Source organism: Xiphias gladius, chromosome 1 (assembly GCF_016859285.1).
Source record: "Xiphias gladius isolate SHS-SW01 ecotype Sanya breed wild chromosome 1, ASM1685928v1, whole genome shotgun sequence".
Taxonomy (NCBI): domain Eukaryota; kingdom Metazoa; phylum Chordata; class Actinopteri; order Istiophoriformes; family Xiphiidae; genus Xiphias; species Xiphias gladius.
This window is the reverse complement of record NC_053400.1, coordinates 19,656,380-19,682,451: the sequence shown is the minus strand read 5'-3', so window position 1 is coordinate 19,682,451 and position 26,072 is coordinate 19,656,380. Positions and strand designations below refer to the sequence as shown.

Here is a 26,072-nt window from a genome sequence, read left to right as displayed (position 1 = left end):
ATAATGACCCCCCACTTTTTCAAACCTAATTTCTAAAAAAAAAAAAAGGTGTCTTATATGCAGGCTAGAACTTTATAAGCTGCTTCCACTAAACTCACTAAATTTAATTTTGACCAGTTGTTTGCCAACAATGAACAAATGAGCAAATGAAGAACTCAGTGTTTCTCATCAGAATTTGATCCCTAGCAGTGTTGTGAAGGCTTTGAAACATTGAGATCTTCTTGACGTGGAAGAAAATCAACAGAAGGATTAACAGAAAATAGATACCCTCTGTATTTCTTAAAAAAAAAAAACGCGTACAGCTCTGTTGTGCGGTGCTTTCAAAGCCGAGATGACCCAAATCAGTACGTCAGAAAACCAAACATCTTATAAGCCATAAAAAATGAAATGAAATTTTACTGGAAACATATTTAAAACAAGCTTGAACATGTGAGGACAGATTTTTGTTTGTTTGTTTAGTGACATGAGGCCTGTTCTTATGTTTCCTTTAGGACGAAGGACTTTTTATTTTGCTTGCAGACTGGTTTGTGTTGGTTGGTATGAGTGTTTTTATGTGTCTTAAAACATGTCTGGGGGGGAACTTTAAAGTTCAAATTTAAAACCCCTGTAACTTTTGTACATTAAAAATTGTTCAGGTCAAAACTAAGGTCTGAACACTGGTCCGTTCAGAAAAAAAGGGAGAAAGCAGCCCTTTTTTCCCAACCTCCGTTTTACTCTGCAAGGTAACGGCATAAAGTATTTACAGAATGTAAATCTAGATCTAGATGACAGATATGAAAAGAAGTAACTTTCAAACTATAATCCAGATGTACTTACCATGTAAACCTCCCCTGTTTAATTCTCAAAGGACATCATACCCTCAGTCCAGTTTTTGGGCTTTCTCTCTACTTTGATACTTGAAAACTTGAGCGTTTAATTAACCAAACCAGGCGATAAAGACTTTCATTCAGAATATGAACCAGCTTTTTAGAGTCAAGGACTTGTGTTAGCATACTGAGCAGTTTTATGTTTTTTTAAATCAATGGAGGCTTAGACCTCTGCCCCCTACAATAGGTGCATTCCTGAACAGTTTTCGACACAACATATGAGTTTGCTTTTAAGAGAAGAAAGAGAATTATGCACTTTATTAACCAGATTTTATTTCAGTTATACAAGGTGTAACACGGAGATACAACAGGTCAGTATCTGCACGCTGAGAAAGAAATTGTACCCCTGAGGATTCTTATGAGAGGCTGGTGGTGCTGTCGTGAACCTTTGGTTCTTCACTGCTACTTTCAGATCGTCGTGGAAGCGTAACATAACACTTGAGTTTGTAGGTTGTAGCTATGACTCTTTTCTTTTTGTCAGGGACCTTGCCACACATGGCTTGCTATATAGAATGACCTTGCAGATTATAGTTTTCTATTTAAAAACAGTTGCTTTGGTCAACAAAACAGCTACCGTAAGCATTTTTCCGAGCTCTCACCCTTCACTGTCAAGGTAAGGGAATAAAACCGAACCAGCTAAAAATCCTTCAAAGTCTTCTGTGTCTGACGAAGGTCAAAAGTCAGTGAGAGCGTGTAAGCTTACTGATTAAAGAGCAAAACAGCAGCACAGACAGCAATGCAGGACCTGCATAACACACACTTTAAAAAGTCACCATTACTTATAAACATTTTCTATAGTCGCATCCTTAATAACGCTCAGTATTAAAAGTTGTGCTGTAATTTTCGGTCCTGAGTGGATGAAGGGACACCCGTCCTGCGTGGCAGCTTCTGAATGAAAAAGAGACATCGGAAAACAAATTTGAATAGTTCTGTAGACACGCACGCTCTCCACCGCTCTCCGTGGTTTTTAGGGGGAATTTAGACTGATTACTGTCATTGAAAGAGATAGTCATTTCGAAAAACTTATTCTTGAAGTCGTTAGAGATGTAATGTCTAATACTAACAGTGTTGTGAGTTCATGAAAGGGTTGAGAACAAAGAGGAAAAAACACCAACTCCATCAGCACATTTAATCTCGGCTTACTTTGTTTTCAGTGTGTAAAAAATTCCTGATAGTGTTGTGTTTGCCAGATGAGCATTAAGTGTGTCGTAGCTATAAAAAAAAACGTCTTTTTAGATTTAATCGAATAATATATTTTTATGTAGTTATTTCCTTTTTTTGTGTAAGACCATGAAGATATGTTTAACGTAACAAGACAGACTTTAAAACGTAGAGTATGTAGAGATTCACAGATACATTGGAATATACACATACCCAGTTAAATTAAACAGTCGGAAAATGAAAATGAGCCTCTGTGACATTTTTTTTGCTCACAAAATGAGCTTTCAGAGGATGAAAAGCACTTCAGTATTGTCTAAAGAGCTAGATTTAATTTCTTATTCAGTTGGCTGTCGGCAAGCGCTGCGGAGTAGAGTTTTCATGTTGCGAAGGAGGGTACATAAGCAGCAGCTTCTGGTTTAACGTTTGTGGCCCAAATCACTCAAAATAGGCACCACCTGTCCTCATCCTACACTCGGACAAGATGAGGCAGAGATGAATACAATCACTTGCAAGTCTCTTTACTAAATACAGTTTATCTACTGGTACCCACTCATCCACTGTGTTAGTAAGTTGTGCCTTTATTCCAGTTAAGGTTTACAACTTTAAAAAACTGTTTGTTCACCAGTTATTAATGCTTCAGAAGGAAGAGTTATAGTTGTTAACAAATACAGTTTACATATAAAATATAGTGTGTTATAAACCAGTTATTGTTTATAAATGCTAAATAGGGGGGTTAAAATAAAGTGTTATTGATAACGCTACACATGCGAACAGTAGAATTTTTTTTTCTTATTACTATTATTACGGTTATTTCCGGTGTTGTTGTTGTTGCAGCAACAGGAGTTAATGTGGAAGTCTGCAGAAATATTAGCTTAGTTAAGTGAAGGTGCCAGTGGCAATGTTAAGCGGTGGACAGCATCTTCTCAGAATGTAATTAACCATCAACATGTTCACTCAAGGCAAAAGCAGTACAGACGTTTCAGCAGAGTATAAACTGGTGTTTAAGGTCTAGGACGTTTTTACAAGTAGAATCATGTAAGTCGGCGGTGGTTCAGTCCCCAGAGCTTTGAGCGCATTCCTGAAAAGTTTCTAACACGGCGTAGAGGAACCCTTTCATTGTACGTTACTTACAAGGAAGCAGAGAAAATGCCACTCGGGTGTATTATTAAGCAGGTGTTAGTCCCATTATGTATTGGAAACATAAAGCTACAGAGGTCAGTGCGCGCACAGACAGAGAGAGTTTCCCTGAAAGCTGCCGTGTTGTACCTTTGTGTGTAAACGTTAACAGCTTCTTCGCTGCTATTGTCAGATCATCAGGGAGCTGGTGACTGGCTTTTGAGCAGCTCGGCTGGAGCAGGTGGAGGTCTTAAAGGCCTTGCTCAAGAGCTCCCCAGTGGCGGCGATGAGGGCAACAAGCGCTGCTCCTTCATCCTATCCAAGCCTGATTTATCCCTCGCAAACCTTTCCGCTTCCACTGCACAAATTTTAGGTGAAGGTACGACGGGCAAGTTTTCACTTATTCTACAATAAACGGGTTGTATGTTGTTTTCTTCTTCTCCATCGAATGGAGTTTGGATGTCTGTCATTTATGCCAACCCGTTGATTTCACTAGTAACAGTGCGTCTCCCAGACCTTGCACAGGGTCTCTGCAGGGTTTACCAAGTTAAACTTAGGACATTTTAAGACCTCTATAAAAAAAAAAAAAGGATCAAATGCAATTTAATGGCAATTTAATTTCACCGTCCAAACAATGAAAGATATCGGCGAAATCCTATTCTTCCTATCGTTAGGGACAATAAGGCCTAGAATTATTTACCAAGTATGTCTGTGAAGATTCTCAGTCATCCAGGTCATGGTAAATACTGTAAGTGCTATGCAAAGGCAAATGGACTTGCTTGAAGTTGTTGAAGACTTCAAGAACTTCAAGCAAGTCCAGTTGCCTTTGCATAGCACTTACAGTCTTTACCAAGTGCATGAATTTATTGACATTTGTATCACATTTTAGTCGCGCCTTCCCACGTGTATGGAACAATAACTCCTAATAATGTCATTAATTAATCATTAAGCACGACCTGGACCTGGATAAGCAGCAGAAAAATTGAGGGCTTGATTAAGCATTTAAAAATAAAACCTATTTATTTAACGACCACATGAATTTTACATAACATCAGAGGCTTGGAACGTTGCTGGAGATTTTCCATCCAGTTTTTGCTAAAATCACTTACAAAAACAGTTAACCAAAATTATGAAGGCTTTTGTAAATGTAATTGAAGACTGAAATCAGTGCTTTTTAAGACTTTGCCAGACCAGCAAATGCAGGTAAACGGGCACAGGTGAGTTTGGCAGTGACCTGAACAACTTTGGTTCGTTCTTATTTCATGTTCACAGTTTAAACAAGTACTGATTTAGCATTGCACCCCTATAACATTGTTGGGCACACGACCGACAATTTAAAAAAAACTTCTAGTCTTCAGACCCAACCCAATGGACTTTAGGCAGCTCTCTCTGTGGCCTCAAAATTCTTTAAATAACTTTTTTTCCTCATATGCAGTTCTACTACCCAAGACTTGTAAACAAACTTTGATTTGTAACAGTGGTTCCCCTTTAAAATGCATTATCAGGTCACGTGGCCACAGGTAAATAAAAAAAATATATTGGTAAATTGTTGAATTTGACGGGCTGAATCTTGACATTGGAAACAGTAGCTGACAATACAAGCTCACCACAACGTCCTGTTACGTATAGTAGCTGTTCTGGAGCTTTTCAGTCACACTGTATCTTCTTCAGCAGATGGAGTTGAATTGCAGATGTTCGAATTTCCATTTTGTGGAGCACTTTAAGGAAAACTCATGCACGTTGGCATTGAATTCAAGCCTGAAACTTCATTCTTGACCTTGAAAACAGTCGTTTCTGAAAGTGCATACTGGAAGTGCTCAGAAAAATCGACATTTAAACATCTCCTCAGCAACTCGATCTGCTGAAAAAGATTTAATGATACAACCAACTGCTAGTGAATAGTCCTTGTGGAGATTGTTACAGAAGTTGTTGCTCAGACAGTTTTTGCTGACTTTGATTTAAAAAGTTGATGTTTCAGGAAGAATACTTTCATTTCAGTGCACAAAAAGGCTGGAATGAAACCTGATTTGAAGTCTATCCCCGTAATCAGACTGAACTGCCACTTACATCCACTACATTATTCATTAATGGATTAATTAGTCAAACTCTGAGATGTGTGCAATAATCGAGAGTTTTCAAACCAAGCTAAGTTAGTACTAGTTCATTCCCATAACAGCTCGAAGATCAATGACAAAGACTGAAGCCGTTTGTTTAGTTTAGCAAAACCTCAATGCCCCTAGAGGAAAAATCTTCAATTATTTCAGCGCTGTAAATGTTGTTAAGTCATATCAGATACTCTGGGTCAGTTATTTATCGTCAGTATCTGCAGCCACATCACAATAAATCACACACAACCATGTGATCATGCAGGTGATCACCTTCAAAATGTCATTTCTCCTAACCATCCAGTTGACTCACACACTTCATAAAAGGCTCCAGCTGATGGGGGGGGAAAGAGAACACAATCTAAAACACAGAGAAACATCCAGACATAAATAAAAACAGCTGAATGCACAAAAGTAGAAAATGTTTATGGCAACAAAGCAAAATACTGACATTCATAATGAAGGAGATAATTGTACGTTGGCAACACTGTACATGTTACAGCTTGCAAGACTTTCGTCTTGTTTAACAGATGTATAAGTCTGTCCAGTCAGTGTGTATGAAAACAGTTCTTTGGTATTTTAAAACTCTGAAGCTTTCCACCTGTACTGCACTGTAAACAAAACATTTAGCTCATATTACATGCAGCAGATTCAGTAATTCATCATGAAACATTAGGTAGCTGATAACAAAACACGAACATCACATTGCATGTCCAACATACAGTATGATGCCATAAACACTTTAAATAATGCCTGAAGTCTCTGCAAATATCATTTTCAAATATTTCTGAAGTTAAAGAAAACACTCTAAATAACTCTAAAGTGCTTCATAAGCATCGTTAGATAGTGTATATGAATAGGAAGCAACTGTGTGGCTTCCAGTCAAAGAGGTTTGCAGTTGATCTTCCAACAACATGCTTTAAAATCATGGCAAGAGTGGCAAGCACAATCAAGAACATCACAGCATGCTCACCAGCTTCTATTGTCTACAGTAAATCTGAAAACATTTCATAAATCAGTTGTTTTAAAGTTTAATTGTTTGTAATGTTATACAGGGAGAGGAGGGGGGGTATTTCATTTTGCCTTCATGGGTTTTCTGAGAGTCAACAGTAGATGGCAGCAAAGTAGAACTAAATACTCCACAGAATCAAACATGTCTGTGAGATTTTTTTTTTGGTGTCATCCATTGGATGGAAGAAAGAAGAAAAAATGAAAAAAGAAAAAAAAATCAATAAAAACAGTTCATTAAAGTAAACGGAGTGGTCAGAGTATAAAAAGATAATTAGCAAATTGTTAACATGTGTGTGAAACACACATACCTGCATATATATTTAAAACAAACCTGCCTCGTTGTCAGCGTTAACATGAGACCAGGCTTTTATCTAATGTGACAGTTTCCTGCTACGTGCACAAGGTAGTTCCCAAAGATAAAGTGCATCACGTTAGTCAGTCATAACCTGAGTTAAGAAATTTTAACTACAGGATCCATTTTCCAAGAGAGTTTGTAAAAGGTTAAATTCTACAGCAATGATGATTGGACATTTCAGCAGTCTCTAAGGCACTGACTGGGGCCCGTTTTATTTTATTTGCATTTTAACTACTATTATTTTATTTGTTTAACTTATTTGAACCCTACAAGTACTGTACAGTTTCCACATCTAACCACTGCAAAATTATCTGCCACAGCTTTCTTTATCTGACAAACTGTCCCAAACCCCCTGTAGTAAACTGGAAAAAGTTGCAGGAGCACCCTGCAGTGTCTCTTCTTTGGCTGATGCACAAGTACATCCAAAACCCTGTAACTACAGTATCATCATCATAAAAGGCAAGTAAACATTATAAAGGTGCTTGTGCCCAGCTACAAATGATAATATGACAAGAACACTCCAGATAATGTGCCCCTCAGCCACAGATTAAATGGCATTTGGCGTGATATACAAGGTTAAATGTTAACAGCTGGCGTCTGCTGAGTGTCTAGATGAGCCTGTGCCCTATATGCTCCTGCAGCCACAGCAGTAGAGGCTGCAAGGAGCTCGGCCCATCAGGCACAGCCTCTATGTACATCTGCAGCAGTACCTCATGTAAAACAAACAGCAGGGGCAAGCTCATGCTCAGTAGCTCATACAGGTATGCGTAGTCCCGGGCGTTGTCCCTCAGGTGGCCGACGAGGGCCTGCGCTGTACTACGCACGCGGCAGGACAGATACCAGGGGGCGTTACACACAGTGCGAGTCATGCTCAGGGGCCAGCTCAGCTGTTTCCGTATGAACGAGCTGAAGGTACCTGCTGCAGGTTGGCTCTGCAGCTCTGCTGCACTGCTGGACTGGGGAGTTTCTCCATCAGCAACACATTGCTCCTGAACTCCGACTCCACAACGGTTCTAAGGCGGAGGATGTGACGGACAGAGAAGTTAGAGTTTTCACAATAGGTGCTGTTAGAATCCGATGAATAGAAGTTCAAGGTACTCACTGAGCGCAGAGAGAAATTCCTCCGTAGGTTTGTCCCACTGTTACGCCGCTCAAAATGAAGTTTGCAGTACAATTTCCCTGTAAGATTACAGCAAATGTCAGGACAAAGTTTGGCAAAAGTAACTTAATGCTGACCTCAGCTCTTTTTAAGGGATAGGCGGCTCCACCATTTGAAGATACAAACCCTGTTCAGAGTCGAACGTGTGCGCCCCCTGTCGCAGAGCCGAGCTGCAGGTTGAACAGCGAAAACACTCCCTGTGGAAGTAGAGCCCCTCGGCGCAGACCCTCTCCACCAAATAAACACGCCTCTCGCATGAGTGGCACCTGTCACCTGACTGGGGGAACGCCCGTTGTACTGAGCCGCCCTGGGAATCAGAGTAAAATCAGATTCACGATGAAAAAACGTACACACTTACGTAACACCGCTTCTAACCCTCCTTTGAAACAATGGTTTCCCCTTAACTTTATATTTATAATGTTAACATAAGATCACTGAAACAGCTGTCAGACACAGCAATTAATTTAAAGTATTACTGGCTTATTTTTACCATTTGTTTCACAAAAAAAAAAAAAAAAAACATTCTTCAAAGCATTCCTTCCTAAGAAATCCTTTTTTATTTATTTTTACATTTTATTGTTTAATCAGGTGTTTATCTCTCTTTTGATAATTAGCTTTTAACAGTATTTTATCGTCTCATTTATTTGCTTTTATTCTGTTTTTCCTCTTCCCCTTGGACAGCCGTGTGTAGCTATATTAAGAAAAGTGCCTTTCACATAGAGTTTTTTTTATTATATCACTATTACTTCTTCTTGCCTCAAGATCCACCCACCAGCTTTTTATTCTAATCAGTGAGATTCAAAGGGAGTGAGGTTCTGGAAAAAAAAGCTAGGTCAAGAATAAACTGTCCTCAATACTTTTACCATCTTTGAGGATATTAATATAACATGTCAGTAAAAACGTAATAACATCATGTCCGCTTTTCCCTTTTTTTGGTAACTGTTATGGTTACGAGTTTGCGGCATGAAACTTGAGAAGGAATTGGATCGGGCCACATTACTTTTTTCTAGACATTTAAACTCTGTGTTCAGTTATTTACTGGAGGTGTTGGCATGCTGGGTAGACACACAAGTGGGTATTACATGCAGGGAGAGTGAGAACGTGAGAAGTTGAGTTCAAGATAATGAGCACATATAGCCATGTTAATGATTGTGTCTGGGTTTGGGGTCATTTTCTGAGACAGCGACCATCATCTTCACTCTAAAGCCTACAGCCTCAGACTCCTTTCCAACTACCCACTTGCATCCAGCCAAGAGGAAACATAGTTAAAGAAGGCAAGTTAGATCATTTTAGAAAGGGGATAATCACCAGGTTATATGGTTCATGGTTCTAAATAGATTCCCAGTTGCTATCCAGGAATTAAATTTGATCCAAACATTAAAAAAAACAAACAAAAAGAAAACCAAAACAAAAACACATATGGACCATAATTGTGCACCGGGAGTTTTTCCTTTATATTAAGCTAGTGTAAATCCTGCTATAACATCTGGCTGTTTGGGATGAGTGGAGGAGAGAAACCCACAAAGTGCCACCACAAGAACACACACACACACTCTGTGAGGACAGCTGGCGATTAAAAGCACAACGCTCTCATGCAAAGCAAAATTCTTTTGCATAAATCTGTCTATTGGAGATTAAGAAGAGATTCATGGCAACAGTGTAAGGGCTTGGGCTAAGATGCTTGTTTTTTTTTAAAACTTTTTTAGAACAGTCCCTCTTTCTGTCTGGAGGATTTCTCTGTGCGGCCTTTGGGAGGCCTACGATATGTTGGGCCTTAACCACTAGGAACAAACATGACACTGTGAACATACACTCACAACGCTCTTGTGCCAGTTTATGGGTACACCTAGATTAAACTAATGCAGTCTAATACAACAGCCCTGCAATAAATCCTACCTTCATGGGGTATTGTTTCAACTTGCTCATTTTGGAACCTGTAGTTTAAGGTGCTGTTGAGTTGCATGGTGTTATACTAACAGGCGTTTTCAACATGAATCTACCGTCATTGATATAAGCGGGGCAGTTAAAGTATTAAATGGTGTACCTAATAAACTGGCAACTGAGTTTAGTTAACACAATCACTGGAAAACAGAAAACTTGCTAAAGTGTGTTTTACTACAAGATTTTTTGAGATTTGTCTCTACCAGAAACCATTCTGTGTATACAGTATGGAAAAGGCCAGTCACCATAGGTATTAAAATAAATGTTTATGCCTTTTCTTATGCTGTGTATTAAAGGAAGGGAAGGGAGTTTCAATACCAAATCCGTTTTAGGCTGACAAACATCATGAGGACTGAGGATTTGAGGTTCATGATTTTGATTCTTTTTTTTCCCTGGTATTAGAATAGAGCGTATTGATAGAACATACATAAAGCACTGCGTCCATTACATAAACCATTACATCTAGCATAATAATAGTCATCATGCGAAAGTAACAATTCATTTACCCCGTGGCAGTGCACACCAGTCATGGTTGGTGACTAAACACCATCGGTATGGTCCTTTAACTCAACATTTAGGTGATTAAAACAATCCTATCACCAGAGAACAATGTTAATTTTGGATAATTCTACCAAACCCGGATTATACTGAATTACAATTTTGACATTCAGTGCCAAAATTTTTAAAACTCTTTACAACTATGGTGTGGTTAGTTAAAGACTGTGTTTTTTGTTTTTTTTTAATAAAGTATTGTTAAGGTATGGATGAGAAAAATCATATTAACAGTAAATAAGAACAAAAGGAGAAAAAAAAAAACCTATCTACATAAAGGTCACACGATTTACTACTAATGAGCTCAAACCCTCTGTAAAGCTCCATAAAGGGAGCTGCAGATTCAGGTGAGTGATTCCTTTCACAATATCAAAGCGGATAAATATATTTTTATAATAAAAATCTATCAAATGACAGTGAAAGCAATATAAGTCTTACTTTGATTTAAAAAAAAAAACAAAGTCATAGTATTATTATGACAGAATTTCCTGCATGTAAGTGTATCTAAGTCCAAAAAAAAAAAAAAAAAAAGGTGCACAAAATAATTGACGAATGAGGAAAATGGCTGCATGCAACACTTGTGATCGCAAACATGATGTGTTTCCACATACAAATAAACACACTGTGAGGGTCGGGTAGTGCAAAACACAAGACCAGGGTGGGGTCACAGATCAAGCTTGAGATAGTCACCTTGAGTACAGCAGAGCTGTCTCCTGAGAACAACGCCCTAAGATGAACAGCTTTTTCCTTTATACTCTTTGTGTGAAACTCTTTAGTCTGTTGTGCCTGAGCTTTTTTCTGCAGGATGACACGGAGCACAGGAACAAAAGAAAAGCCATCATTCTCGCCCTCCTCAGTACAGCGAGACTAATTTTCCCACCAACAAATGTGGATCTTTTTGTGTGTAGACATAATTAGGTGGATTAATATCCACTTAATAAGTTCTACACAGTTAGACGATGAAAGACCTCTCTGTTCTGATTTCCCAATAAGAATCAGGATTTGACAGCTAAGTGTTTATTGCAGAGAGGAGAACAATAAAGTCGCTGTGTGGAACGAAGGCCGCCTTATTACATTCATTTTACACTCCACTTGGTGTTGTTACTCATACTGCACTGGAACAGAAAACTGAGATGGCCACATGGTCCTGGCAGACAAATCAGAGACAAGTACATTGGTTCAGCCAAAAAATATCTACGTTAATAAATCACATAGTGAAATATTGAGGCTTAAGTGAATCAAAGTCAAATTTCATAGCACATTAATTAAAAGAATAATCATTAAATTCAAGTTTAGTTTAAAAGCATGTGATGCATAAAGTTATCATATGTAGTCACTGATAATACAGGAGAAGACAAAATGATTAAGACAGCAACTTGAAGGAATAGTTCCCCTATTAACTTTGTTATTAGTGGATTTAAAGGATCAGTATCGATCTCATGGCTGTACGTTAAGTATGGCGCTAGAGCCAGAGGGTGGTTAGCCTAGCTTAGGAAAAAGACTGGAAGCAGGGGGAAAACAGCTAGCCTGGCTCCGGCCCAAGTTAACAAAATCCACCTATCAGCACATCTAAAGTCAACAGCTGCCCAATTCTCCCTAAAGTCACACACTGTCTTCTGTCAAATGAATTAAACTAATTAGACAGATCCTGTTAATAAGTCAGTTTTGGGAGGCTTATATTTGAACTTTATAGAAAGCCGGAATATCTGTTTCCCTCTGCCTCCAAACCTTTATGCTAAGGTAAGCTAATCACCTCCTGACTACAGCCTCTGTACTTAACACACAGATATGAAAGTGGCATCAATCTTGTCATCCAACTCTCAACACTAACAGAGCTCCAAAAAAAGCCAATTTATTCAAATTAATATTGCAGGCGCATCTGTCAAAAAACACTTTTTTTTATTTTATACGTACGGAGAAGTCCAATAAATCATGAGAAAACGCAGACAAGCTGCGCTGACCAAGAGGAACATGGGTCATGTTTTAAAACTAACCAGCTAACAAAAGGTAAAATGACCCATCTTCATGAAGTCATCTCCATTAATATGTCTATTCCCTGTATTGTAAAAACAGGTAAAACGGCATTTGAAACGACAACATCCCCGTTTCTCAACAGCAAACCTCAGCTCTACACTAAATGACATGATAAGGTTAACAATTTTGCAGTGCTGATCTGAGCCAATGCAGGCAGGCTTTTGGAAAATCTGAATAATCAAAATAGCTTATTTGCAGACGTAAGCCCAAGCCTGCAGCCTGGCCCTGGCTGACCTGCTCTACACGGGATCACACTGGCCAGAAATCCGACTGTGTGTCTGTCTCAGCTTGTGCCAGGTCTGCAGGCCTGCTCTTTCCATTTTCGTCAGGCTGGATAATTAGGGGCTGACTTTACCATCTGACTACACATTACACAGGCCCAAATGTATAATTAGGGCATAATATATAATCAACATTCACTCAGGGGCCTTTTTGTAGATCAGACCATGCAACAATCACAATGGCTAGCGAGAGGACAGAGAAGAAAACAGAAGAAAGAAGTTAAAAGAAGTGATGGAGGAGATAGTGTTCACCTCAGAGATGTGTTCATCCACCTCCCTGAGGCGCTGGAGGATTCTTGACATGAATTGGATTGCTGAGTGGCAGGAGGGAGAAGACGCAGGGGGGTCTGCACTCTCAGGCTGAGGCTGGAGCTTCATCTCAGTTTGTGTTTGATCAACATGTCTGAGCTTCACTTTGGAAAATGGATGCTGGGATTGAGGCTGGCACTGGGGTTTGGGCAGAGTCTTTGGTGGCAGGCGTACTAACTTCTCTGCTGCTTTTCTGATACTGACTTCAAACTGAAAGGGATAATATACAGGAGTGTACATGTGAGCTTTGGTATGAAGGGCTTGGATTTATTGTTATTCTTCCTTCACTTAGAGGGCGCAGATCATTTAAAGAACAATACAGGTGGTTTTATATGTTTCAGTCCATTAATTACAAATTACAAATACTTTGCAAGGCCGCCAGCCATTTCCAAAGCATAGTACAAGCTTTTAGATTGATTTCTTACCCTCCTGGCAGGCGTTAAACATGTCAGCAGCATGGATATAAACTTGCATAGGTAATGCATTACATTGAATATCTGCCTGCTTTATGTTTTGCCAAAGTTATGTAACCATCCCGTGGTAATGCAGTAGCCCGCAGGAACTGTTTTTAAAGTTTTCTTCTTGGGCGGTCAAGAACTGAAGGGGCACAGGGACATCTGAGACCTGCGAGTCAACAGCCAACAGCTACATTTAAATGAAATACACATTATTCTTCTCCTTCTTGACACTCATGTTTGCCTTATGGGTATGACTTGCGGGTATGACTTTCCAAAAGCTTAGCTCCTGAATACTATGCTTTGACTACAGCAACTGCACTTATGAGGAAAGGATGTTTTTATCTGGTTTGTTAAGATTATTGGGGAACTATAGTAAAAGTGTATACTGTATTAGTTTCTAATTACCAGACATAGTTCACGCTATACAAGAAAAAGGACAACAACCCTGTGTGGTATGTTAGATGTGAGTCTGGTAATTATTTACTTTACCTCCAAAGCGGTAGTTATATTAAACTCCAAACTGGAGGAAGTTAGAAATAAAAACATCAACGCAGAAGACCACTGGCATAATTTGCATTGTTTCCAGTATTACAGGCATGTTTTACTGTGTATTCATATTTGTATTTTATTTTTGTGAGTTTAATCTGGTTATAAGCTAGCACAGGTCTAGTTTCTGATGCTAGATAGAACTGCAGTAAGACATGAGGGGATCACATTCACTTAATTTCTAGACTACTAGGGTCTAAGTCAGTCATGACTAAGGAATATAAAACCACCGGTATGGTCTGTTAAATATCCAAACCCGTATTTTAGGTGAATTATATTATTTGGACATGGGTGGTGTATGTAGTTGAGGTATGTGTACATATATAGTATGTGCTTTCAAATGAGTGTGTGTGTGTATGTGTGTTTTTTTCAGTGTTTTCGTGTGCCATACATATGGTTGTCAGGACAGTAGGACAGAATTAGCATACAAATACTACTGTTTGTACAGTTTGAGTGTCTGAAAAGCCGACTTGCTGCTCCTGACTACCTGTATCTCAGGAGGAGGTTTAGGTGGGACCGGAGGCCTGAGTTTTTTGTGCAGACTCTCAGTCAGGTCAAGAGTTTGCAGTGGGGTGGACCTCTCACAGTCTGACTGAGATTTTGCAGAAAATGTTAGGAAAACAGTTAATACAAAGGAGCAGAAAAAGAAGAGGCTTAAAAGATTAAATGCTGAAAATAACAGACAAGAGAAGACTTATGTAGCATTAGCAGAAGGAAAGTTTTGTGAGATTAAAAACCGCAGACCCATTTCAGAGCTCCAACTCACAAGAAGGGAAATTTAAAACAAATTTATGATCCATGAAAAAGAGGGCAAATAGCCATTCTTAACTTCTGTAGTCAGGAAAGATGTAAAAATGACGTGTGTGGACAGATAAATAGATGAATTGATACATAAATAAAGTATATGCATACATACGTATATACTTACTTACATCCTTAAAATACTGCTATAGTCCTACTACAGTAAAATAAATTAAAATAAAATCTACAGGCCCATATTAAATACATTTCTGTTTTTTTTTACCTGTGTTTTGCGGACAGTGTAGCTGGGTGTGCTTTCAAATTTGGCTAGTAACTGAGTAGCCATTGAGCGCACTTTATTTTCTTTAGGATCCCGCCCCTCTAGCACTGAGGAGCCATTACTGGACAAATTGGTGGCCTAAAGAGACAGGAGACAGAAAACAGATCAGAGGAAATATATCAAAAGTCCCACATAGTGATTACTTTTGACATTAAAAGTAATTTATTAACAAACCTCCTCCAAATAACAGAACTTTCGTCTCCTTTTGTAAATGGGGTCTGTACCGTCTGACCTCTTTTCATCCTAGAAGTACAGAGCGAGGAAATAATCTAAGACTGAATATCCAGCAGTCCCAAGAAGGAGTTTCAAACCAGCAATAAGGTTCTTAAATAAAAAGTCTTTTGACAATGAAATACTGTATGTATCAGTTTTTAAAATTTCAGTGTGGAGTTACCTTTGGTACCCGTTTCCTGGGCACTGAAAGATTGAGCACATTATTATTACTTCTGACTTCCTTAGATGGATAATCTTCATTGTTTTCATCCACTCCTCTGGACCCTGCAGTATAACAGGTGACCGCATTAGGGTTTTCACATTTTCCACTGTGCACAGCCATCAGATAATATCTATGCATTATGCCCTTACGGATTGGGAACGTTATGTGAATGGTCTGGAAAAGGAGTTACTGTATTTGTGAAGAGGAATACTCCCATAAAAAAAGTCATTACTGTATCACTCGGCTGCATGTCAGAGGAAGGTTAGTAGTTGGCTGAGGTTAAATAATACAACATAGGCAAACATCAAATAGCTCTTCTGTTGAGACAGGTGGCTGTTTTCATGTTGTCAAGAATCTCAGACTACTGCAGTCCACAGCTATGCTACAAATACACATTTCTCTCATTCCACTATATTTGACTAATAAAAAGTTTTTACTTGAAACCAAAAGACATTTAGTACCTTCCCTTTGAGTGGAATTTTAACTTTTTTGTTGTTTGTACATATGTTAGTCATACAATACATTCAGAAACAAAGAGGACAAACACAGTATATTAACAAAAGACCTCAGTGTCTACAACTAATGAAATAGAGTCAAGTCCAGTAGAGTTGAGTAGAGCAGAGAAGAGTAGAGAAAAGCAGAGCTGAATAGAGTCAAACAGAGTCGAGTCGAGTCGAGGCGAATCCAGTAAAGCAGAGAAGAGCAGAACAGAATACAGTACGATACAGTGGAACAGTGTACAGCAGAGTAGAGTCAAATAAGAGTACCTGATGCAGGTAGAGGTGTTCCACGGAAGAGCTCATAGAACTTAGACAGGTAGGTGGTCATTCTGGTCTTATCCAGCTCATCACCAGCACTCAGCTCCTTCACAGATGTGAATGATCGGATGCCAAATTCCTGCTCACTGATGTCAAAAGCCAGCTGGAGGTTTGCAGCATGGTCTTCTTCATTTAATGAATCAAAATCTCTAACGGAGGTAGGGAATGAAAAAAGATTCAGGCTTAATACGTCGTGGCAAAACAGTCACGGTGCCAGCCTATATTAGTGTTTCACTTTTTATGGTGATTTATCCTGAGTTTTCACAGTTTTAGACCATTTACTTTTGTCTGTGACTGGTTTACATTTCACCCGATCACTCTGCAGGGTATAAATTATGACATTTTTTTAAATTACATTTTCATTTAACATATTTTCACTTCTTATTGTTTCTAAAATGCAGACTTTCTAGTATCATACATATTAAAGATTCCCCGAATGCTTAGACAGGAATGTAAAAGCAAGGTTTGTAACCATATCTGTTTCCTAACAGGCTTTCAACTCTACATGTAGGTGACTGACAGTGAGCAGAGTGTAAGATAATAGGCACACTGATATGAAAACAGTTGACGTCAGCTCAAAGGAATTACTTTTCACAGAACCTTGTCTTACCCAATCAATTTTCAACCCTGCAGAACAACTTCTTTCTTATATTACAGAAGAAAATGGAAGCAAATAACTTCTAATGGGAGTAAAGAAAACAGCCCTGACGTCTCTGCCTACACTGACAGTGTGCAGTCACCATCAGAAATAATGTAAAGAAGAGAGCAGTAACCTAGCAGCAGCACACACAAACTAAGTACAGAGGCTCAGTCTTTCATCTTTTTCTTTCTTTTCTACATACCTACTCCCCTCTCTGCAGTCTGCTCTGCTGACAAGCATGCATACGGAGGAGGGAAGGGGAAAAATGCCAGTGGTTCCTGGAAACTCATAGGACCACATGAAATTGTAGTGGCATGTGGCGAGGTATGAAGGAAATAATTAAAGAGTGAGAGGATATAATTAGATTTGTAAATGTACTAATCTACAGTTGCACTGACTGAAGCCATGCTGTGTAAGGGAATCTAACCCTTCGAAGTGGAAACTAAGGTACAGTTTCTGCGTTTTAAGGAGGATTTTTTTTCCTGTAAGTTAGTTCCAAAGTACACTTGGTCTTGTATGAATTGTTTTTTTTCCATGGCTCCAGATCAGCATTATTTAGAATTAAATACTTTTCAGTAATAATACTTTTTGGAGGATACACATTAATACTGTAACAACCCATATTTATTTCAGTTGAGTTGATAAACTCATGGACAAAACTAATGAAAATTCATGAAATGTACACATCTGCACTTTTAAAACTTCTCTGTTTGCACCCTATTCTACCAGCTAGCTTTATGTATAGGACAGCTATATATTAAATCTTTTTCACATCTATCAGCACTCTAAAATGGGTCGTGTGTTTTAAACGTTGTGAGGAGGAGGTGGAGAGCGCAGCGGAAAAGATACATGGCTCAAACATTGCTCAACACCAAGCATATTTAACATACCCATAAGAAATTAATTTCCTCCAAGCTAGTTGTTATAAAGAGGGTGCAGAGTTCATTTAAAAAAAAAAAAAAAAGTTTCTTCATGTGAATGTACGTATGCATTAAGTACTGTAAAGAGATCAGATGATGTTAATGAGGTACTGTTATTATCTGATGTGTGTACGTACATCAGCTGAGGTTTAAACTTGTGGATGAGGGCACAGAGGGCGATGCCACTTTGCCAAGAAGACGTCAGATCTGTGATTGTCACATTCCTGTAGCCCTCCGTCTGTTTCTGGCACCAGGTAAGAAGCCTCGCCGGTCTGATCTCTGACTCTACAAAAGAAACAATGAAAGTCATATTTTTCAGTAAAACAATACTCAAATAATTTATCTTGGGAATTCAGGTGGTGTGAGAAAATCAGCCACTTAGACCCACAGAAATGAATGAACCAACACATACTGTGCCAGTAAATAAGGTCATGACAGAAATGGTGGGAGCTGGTGCTGAGGGTACATACCAATCTCTGTCCGGACATACGTACATGTCCAGACAGAGATGACTCAAGTTACTTCAGTCGAAGTTCAGCTCAATTCAGCAGGTAGAGCTTCTGTCTTCACTGTTAGTTCAATAGAGATCTAACCAGACTTTGATCTCAACGGAACTATAATAAAATTTTGTCACATACACATGCGCACAAACACACACAGTACTGTTTGTATATACACGTATATGTACATGTACTTTTTGCCCCATACATTTCATCACATACATACATATACGTTTCAAACTGATGTGATTTTTTTGTTTTTTGTTTTGTTTTTTAGGAACATAAATTATTCCCTAAACTGAGGTTAATTCCAGTTCCTTACTACTACTGTTATAAAGGGAAGGAAAGGAGAGATGTAGGCCACGATTTTAATATGAGGATCCTTTTAAAGTAACATAAGTAAGGAAACCCTATCAACGAGTAAGATCACTACCCTGAATAATCTAGAGATGAGTCAGCCGCAGTCTTTGCAAGCTTTGAATTGGACATTCGGTCATAAAAGTAGAATTACCGCCTTGCGGTTATATATTTCCACCAGCCAGTCAAGTTGCAGGAAATAGGGTCACAATCTCCTCTTCTTTTCTTGATTTATGGCATTGATAGTTGTCAAAAAAGTGTTTTTGCAGAACATTATGATGTTAGAGTGAAGCTGACCTTTGACCTTTTGGATACAAAATGTCATGTCTTTGTCATTTTATCTTATTGGACATTTGTGTGAAATTTTGTCATATTTAGCATAGGAATTCTTGAGTTATGCCCAAAAACGTGTTTTGTGACGTCACACTGACCTTGACCTTTGACTGCCAAAATCTAATCAGTATATCCTTGAGTTCAAGTAGACGTCTGTGCGAAATTTGAAGAAATTCCCTAAAAGCCTTCCTTAGATGTCGCGTTAACGAGAACGGGACGTTAGGAGAAAACATAATGCCTCCGGCCATGCCGTTACTGGCGTGGAGCCATAACAACACAAAGGAATGCGTCAGCTCCTGTTAAACTTACCTCGTCTGCAGAGATTGACAGGCCGTCGTATGGTGGCAGCACGCTCCAGAGAGCAGGAATTCAGCTCTCCACTGATGTACAAGTGACGCACCTGAAACAGGAAGGAAAAGAGGAAATGATTACAATGAAGACCTTCAAGAAGTTGTGTATATTTATTAAAAATGAAGCCAATACCTAAGGACAGATAGTACGAATCTGATTTTGTCAGAGTGAGTACTCCCCCTCACCTGGTGCAGCCTGACACAGGAGGAGTTGAGGTTGGGATATCGAGTTCCAGGGTCTATGGTGTATTGTTCAAAGTTTTTGGCAATGTTTTCTGGTGTTGTTTGTGGAAGTAGCCTGTAAATACTCTCCCTACAGAAACATAAAAAACAAAAAAAACATAGCACAAGGCACACGGTGCTATTTATATCACATAGTTGTTATATGAATTCAGACTGTGAGCGTCTAAACAGTGTGTGCGTGCGTGCGTGTACCTCTCTGCCAGCACCTCCAGAACTGTCCGACCCTCAGCCCAGCTCTTTACCATCCAGGCTGTGTCAAAGGCAGCCAGGAAGCCTCTGGCGCAACCCGTCCCCATTGGCCAGAAGGGCTGCACAGGAACACATTACAAATATTTGAATGTCACTGTGTGTCAATATACATGAGGACACAAAACAACATCAGCAGTGATTATTAGGATTAGACTGAAAACCAATCAGCAGCACAAAATAATTGTTAGGCATATGCTGTCATGATTTTGAGACTGTTTTACCTACTTATTTTAATCGGTCAAGCAAAACGAAACATTACATGTGATCTAACATAGACAGGCACTGCATAATATACATATAGTAAGGTAAGCATTACAATACAAAGACTCAGAGGATACGGCATCAGTGCGAGGCAGGAGTTGATATAGTGTTGAAATACATGTTTGGGTGTATTTCGTAGGTGTCCTTAAAAAATAAAATATAAATTAATTCATAATTAATAAAAGGAAGTAAAAATAAAATTACAATGGATAAATAACAGAAAAAAGAAAACAGAAAAAATTTGTTCTGTAAGTGCTATGCGAAGGCAAATGGAAAAAATGTGGAAAATAACTGTTGTCAGTACTTACAAAAAAGAAAAATAATAGACTAACAAATGAAACTTTTTACAGCCACCTTTACAGCTTGCTTCTTCTCACCTCTAGCAGACTGTCGCCAACCAGTGCCACCAGCAGCTGGTGTCCGAATCTCTCCCTGACCAGAGCAGCGTTCTCTGAGGCGTACATGCTCGTGAAGTCAAACATTGCTACATCTGGCTGCCCACAGTGGTTCATGGCAAAATCCAGTGTGGGAAGCTGATAGTTGGTGCCAAAGTCAGCAGCCTCTCGGGCGTAGCACAGAAGAGCTTCCTGGTTGACATTTTCACTGCTCAGCAGCATCTGGATATCTACGTAATCCTTTTGAAAAGAAGCATGATAGTCAGGAGGAGTAAGTCTGAGTTTAGCAATTCTAACAGACCGAGATTAATTGCTTTATGATCTGTTCCCATAGAGAGTTTTTTAGTAATGGTGCACACAGATGTGAAATAAAAGCCCTACTATATATCAACATGATGAATACTGAAATTTTATACAACTAGCCTGGTTCTAGACCTCCTAAGTGCTGCCACATCTCCAACAAATTTTGGTGTGTCAATTCTGGACAATTGACCTAAATATCTTCTGCTTACGTTAATGACAACTCCCTTGTCCAGCAGGCTCTGTTTCTTGGCAGTCATGACAAAGTAATGCGTGTTGTCCTTGTAGTACACAATGTTCTCCAGATCGATACCTGCAAGAAATGATATGGTTTCAAAATGGCTACAACTTTTAAAATGCACCAACAAGACATTCCACTGTGGGGGATGCTTCTAATTGTAAGAATAACTGACTCTAACCCATCAATGTCTTTTTCTACAATTTTTTTTGTGCCATCTTCTAGTTTTGTATTGCTGGAGGTTGAGAAGATCACTTAACAAAATTACATTAATGGTCTTTGATTACAGCCAGAACAAATGGAACATAAACATAACCTTACTGTTAAACTCTCCAAGTCACTGAGAACAATTTTTTGATTTATTTCCTCTGTATTGAGCACACTCTGTGGGATAGCCCCTTACAAGAAGCATGATGTGGCAGTTTGACAGTGCTTTTTTCCCCCACCTGTCTCCTCTCTGAGGTCAAGAAAGAACTTCTGGTTGAAGATGAAGGCCACTCCGCTGATCTCCTCTACTTTGGCCTCTGCAGTGGTGTTCCTGTTGATGAAGTTGGCTGTGATGGCGATTGCCAGTTTACCCCTGAACTCCTTCCTTCTGAAACCTGGGAGATAGAAGGACATGGGGAGAAAGCGAGAGAATGAAAGAGAGAAACAGGAAAAAAGAAGGGATTTTGATCTTCCCAGGCAAACCAGTACCTATCAGCTTGGCTGTTAAAACCAAAGGCAATCTAGCCTGAAACCATAATTACAACGCAGTTATTTTAGGATAAGCCTTCATACAGCCAGGGGACCGAAAGCCATGAATAGTAAGAAGCACAAGTAATTAAATGCTATCATCAAAGTTAAACGCTGTTTGCTTAATTAACTGTCAGAACTGCAGTAAAGGACTATTTATAAAACTTTAATACCATTGAAAATAGAAATAACTTTTTCACATGATCCAGAAATCTTAATCTAAACAGATAAAATACTGAACTAGCAGGATTGATGGCCAGCTTTTTCAGCTATTTTGAAACAAACAAACAAAAAAAACAGGAACACAGGAGGACAGAAGTAAGGGCTTGAACTTGTGCCACAACCTTACCATACATTCACTGTTAAAAATCATGGAGGGCCTTTTCCCCTTTTTGTCACATCATTGCTCTTTAACAAAGGCAGCATCAATCAACAGAGTGCAGATCTGATTCTATTTAACTCTATGTTGCCATAGCAATGCCACGAAAGCAGGCTGACTGCAGGGGAAAATCATTTCCCTTAGGCTTCTTCATAATTTGAGAATGAGTTAGACATCTTGTCTGGCCAAAAAAAATGCCCTTTTTAGGAATAAGCATCTGATGTGAATTGTTTGTTGGATGACAACATTTTTAGGAGAGAGACCGAAACAGTGAGACATAGAGATGGAGATAGTCCAGCATACATGCATTAGCTGCTGTACTGAGCCCCAGCTCTGCTCTATTTATGTACACTACTTTTAGTGGTTTCATGTGTTACCTTTCTGACTGGAAGAGATCAATGGCTTCATACAATTCTAAGTTTACAGAAGGTGAGTTTCATTTATAGCTTTGCAACAAAGATAATGTAGTACCGGCAGCCGTTTCAGTTACAGATATATTTACATGTGCAGTATAATTAAAAAGTTGAAATGAGAAATTTGTATTTTGTGCAGAATTTTGTGAGTTTCTTTACTGATGTTAAACGGTAACTTTTTTTAGTTACTGCCTACTGTTATTTGGGAGTGGCAGCAGGTTTTAACCCTGTGTAGTAGGAAAGTCCCATTCTGTTGTTTGTTTGTTTGTTTGTTCCTTTATGTCGTGCTTTGCTGTCAGGTCCTTACAAGTACAGTACATCCTTGAGGCTTTCTTGCTGTCTTCTCACCTTCCAGAGTATTCCTGCGTCCATCAGCCCCCACCACAACATCGAACTCAAAGTTAGCCACAGGGTGATCAGCGGGTCGGATTGCAGCTCTCCACCCAAGCCCTAAGAGAGAGGGAAACAAAGACAGAAAGAGTGGGGGGGTGAAAAAACAACCCACATAATATATGCTAAGAATATTCCCTTTGTGCTGTACCCCTCCACCGAACAATCAGCTGTGGAATGTCAGCAGATAAGGGTTGGTGTTTTGCTCAACAGTCTCCATCAAAACCTCTCTCCTTCCTGGACCACTCTGCCACCTGTCACGCTTGTGCAATTCTAAATTTGTCAGTACCGAGACAATGAATGAGGAGAATGGATAAGCACACTTTAGCACTGCTGCTGTTTAGGGTTGCTATGCTGCTGTTTTCCATTAAGACTGCTCTTGCTATGATGCCAGTAAAACAAGGACATATATTCCTATTCATGCAGGAAAATGAAATGATGATGGCTGTTAACATGTTGTGTACTCCGAGAATGTTGCATATATAGTCCACAGCATCCGGCCTGCAGAGTGTCAGTGTGGATTGTTTTCCAAATAAAACTGTACAATATATGAAATATGAAACAATATTAGTCATTGTAAGTGTTTGCTGCTGCAGAAGTGTGAGACCTGCACATTAACAGCTTTACAGTTTGTCATGTAATATCACCATGGGGAAAACGCATTCCATGATGTCAAGGGCTTTGCTAAGTCCGTCACAGTGGAACAGGATGGATAAGTCTGTGTCTAAATTTAGACAAGGCTCTCGTTGTTATCACTGTACTGATACCAAGACCCAAGAGACAACACATGACAAAATGGTGTGCAAGTTATTTTCTTGCTTGAAAGTTTATAGTCCAATGTGGGATGAGAGGGTCGGGCAGTGTACAGTGTACGTGCTACGAAACATTGACCTCTTAAGGCAGCTGTGTATTGTGCTGATGTTTTCAAACTAAACGCTATGTGATCATTAGAAACTCGTGCTATTTTAAAAAGTTTTCAAATGCAAGTCGATCTACTCAATGTCAGAAAAATGTCACAAGAGTAAAAGATACTACCACTACATTTTATTTTAAACAAGGGAAGCAATGTTCATTCAATGATATTAATGTGATTAGCGGGTACTGTATATAGTATGTATAAATTTGAGCAAAATAACTTACATAAAAGTAAGGCAATACACTTGACCACGACTAACATCGTGTAATTATGATGGAAAACTTTCGCAGTGCCAATATTTGTGTTTTGTTTATTGGAGGATGTCAAGGAAATTAAATACTGCAGGACGAGAAGTCCCTTGCTGCCTGACCAGCCTTGAAGTAGAGCCGAAGCTGCAGCAGTAGGAGGGTAAATATAGATCCTCCAAGTTACACAGTTTATCTGTCTAACAAACTGACAGATGCAGCCTGATGTTTATGTCAAGCTTTACACATTATTAAACTTCTCAGCCTCATCCTACTAAATGCCCCAGTTGTACAGTTTCCAGCTGTTTAAATCTCATCTCCCCAAAGCTTGCAGGTCATAGAACAACTGTCAGAGGGTGAATATAAAAGCACTGTTTATCTCTTGTTTGGACATGTAACTGAAGCAAATGTGCAGATGAATACCTTCATTTTCCTGATCCTCTGGAGGTTCCAGCAGCTTGACAAACTCCACATTGATGTGAAACTCCACTGCAACGATGAGTGCAACTTTCAGTAGGATCAGCTGCAGCTGCTGAATGCCTATAAAAAACAGAGACACACACTGACATTTGTATACGCTTGTAAAACTCTGCCAAACTTTGTGTTTTTGTGTTATGTTGTCTTGGCATCTTTGAAGGCAAACCCCGAGCTCCAATACTCTGTTCTGTCTGTGCTAAGGCTTTTTCTCTTGTTATGTTTGGGAGATTAAAAAGCATCAATTTTCAATTAATTTGAAACTTAATACTGGGGTGATTACATTTTATTTAATAATTCAATGTATTGTAATTTATCATTATGTCCTGTATACTGTAGTTTCTATCCTCAAGTAATTTTCTAAAAATATACAGAATATCATTTTTCCTTCTAAACCCTTTTTCCTTTCTTTGAACTAGAATCAAAACATTATCTGGTCCATTTAGGTTCCAGTGGACAGAAAATTTGTGCAGAAAAATAGAGAGGTACAAAAGACAAGGAGTATACAAAGATGCAGAGTTATACAATCGTGCATCAAAAGTTTGATCATTTGATACCAGTCCACTGTAGGGTTGAAGGATATACAGACCATATTGTTGTACAATACTGACAAAGTTACAACTTTAATCTTAAGCTAAATGTATTTACAGGGAAAATGTAACATTTAAGGAGAAGATAGATGGACGGACGGATGGATGACGTTATATATCCCATCGAGAAAATGCAGTGTTACAGCAACCAAATCACATCAAACACAAAAAACAAAGAGAATCGTAAAATCAAAAGCCAGATCCAATGAAATAGAAAAAAAGAATGTAAAAAAAGATAAAAACAGAATAGATCATTTAAGTATTGGAGGACCACAATCTTTAAATCTATAATATGCAGAATATAGACTGTACAATTTTAGTATCCAATAACATACCGTACATTTAAGGAGAAGAGCAGGGTTAGGAGAGATTGATAATATTGATCACAGGTCAATGAAAAGGAAAACCCAGCAGCCTGATTTGTTCCTGCAAAATCAGATACTCACTGATGTGGTCTATGGCCCCGGCACAGAATTTGCCGTAGAACTTTTTGGCCCCAAGGCCCCGCAGGTCATGGATGGTGTAAGGCCAAAGGTGCAGCACATTGTTCCTGGAGAAGGAGTCTCTCTTCTCAATCACCACAACTTTGGCACCCAATAAAGCGAGCTCAATGGCTGTCCGCAGGCCACAGGGACCTCCTCCGATGATGAGGCACTAAATAAACGAGAATGACAAACTGACCTCAGAGAAATTAGCTAGATCATGGTGACATCTCTGTCGTATTAATACCAGAAGGCTGAGACTTTTCCTGTAGAAGAGTCTGAGCTGAAAAATGGTTCACATGCCACTCGTTTATTAAAATACCAGGGAGTAATATAACGTATACGTAGATTGTGAGAGGGAGCAGCACTTTACTGCACCCATGGAGCATTTAGAGGCTGAGTGTCTCACCCAAGAACACTTTAGCAGGATAGA

General features: G+C 39.0%; 1 protein-coding gene across 5 annotated transcripts in view; it reads right to left on the bottom strand.

The window, feature by feature from the left end:
• Positions 1–1,131: 1,131 nt before the first annotated feature.
• mical2a (microtubule associated monooxygenase, calponin and LIM domain containing 2a) overlaps positions 1,132–26,072 on the bottom strand; it is a 39,150-nt gene continuing 14,209 nt past the window's right edge. The window contains exons 4-25 of one of the 5 annotated variants that reach the window (XM_040137563.1): positions 25,604–25,811; positions 24,517–24,633; positions 22,891–22,992; positions 21,462–21,617; positions 20,990–21,090; positions 20,460–20,717; positions 19,765–19,880; positions 19,516–19,642; positions 19,289–19,379; positions 17,927–18,074; positions 16,179–16,378; positions 15,370–15,473; positions 15,150–15,218; positions 14,919–15,053; positions 14,382–14,486; positions 12,834–13,100; positions 10,957–11,064; positions 7,900–8,080; positions 7,717–7,793; positions 7,531–7,627; positions 5,522–5,582; positions 1,132–1,754 (exon numbers count right to left, since the gene is read on the bottom strand). In XM_040137563.1, the coding sequence (XP_039993497.1) occupies positions 5,524–5,582; positions 7,531–7,627; positions 7,717–7,793; positions 7,900–8,080; positions 10,957–11,064; positions 12,834–13,100; positions 14,382–14,486; positions 14,919–15,053; positions 15,150–15,218; positions 15,370–15,473; positions 16,179–16,378; positions 17,927–18,074; positions 19,289–19,379; positions 19,516–19,642; positions 19,765–19,880; positions 20,460–20,717; positions 20,990–21,090; positions 21,462–21,617; positions 22,891–22,992; positions 24,517–24,633; positions 25,604–25,811 (2,826 nt within the window). In that variant the 3' untranslated portion in view covers positions 1,132–1,754; positions 5,522–5,523. The other 4 variants (XM_040137554.1, XM_040137548.1, XM_040137569.1 and 1 more) reach the window with 4 other exon arrangements.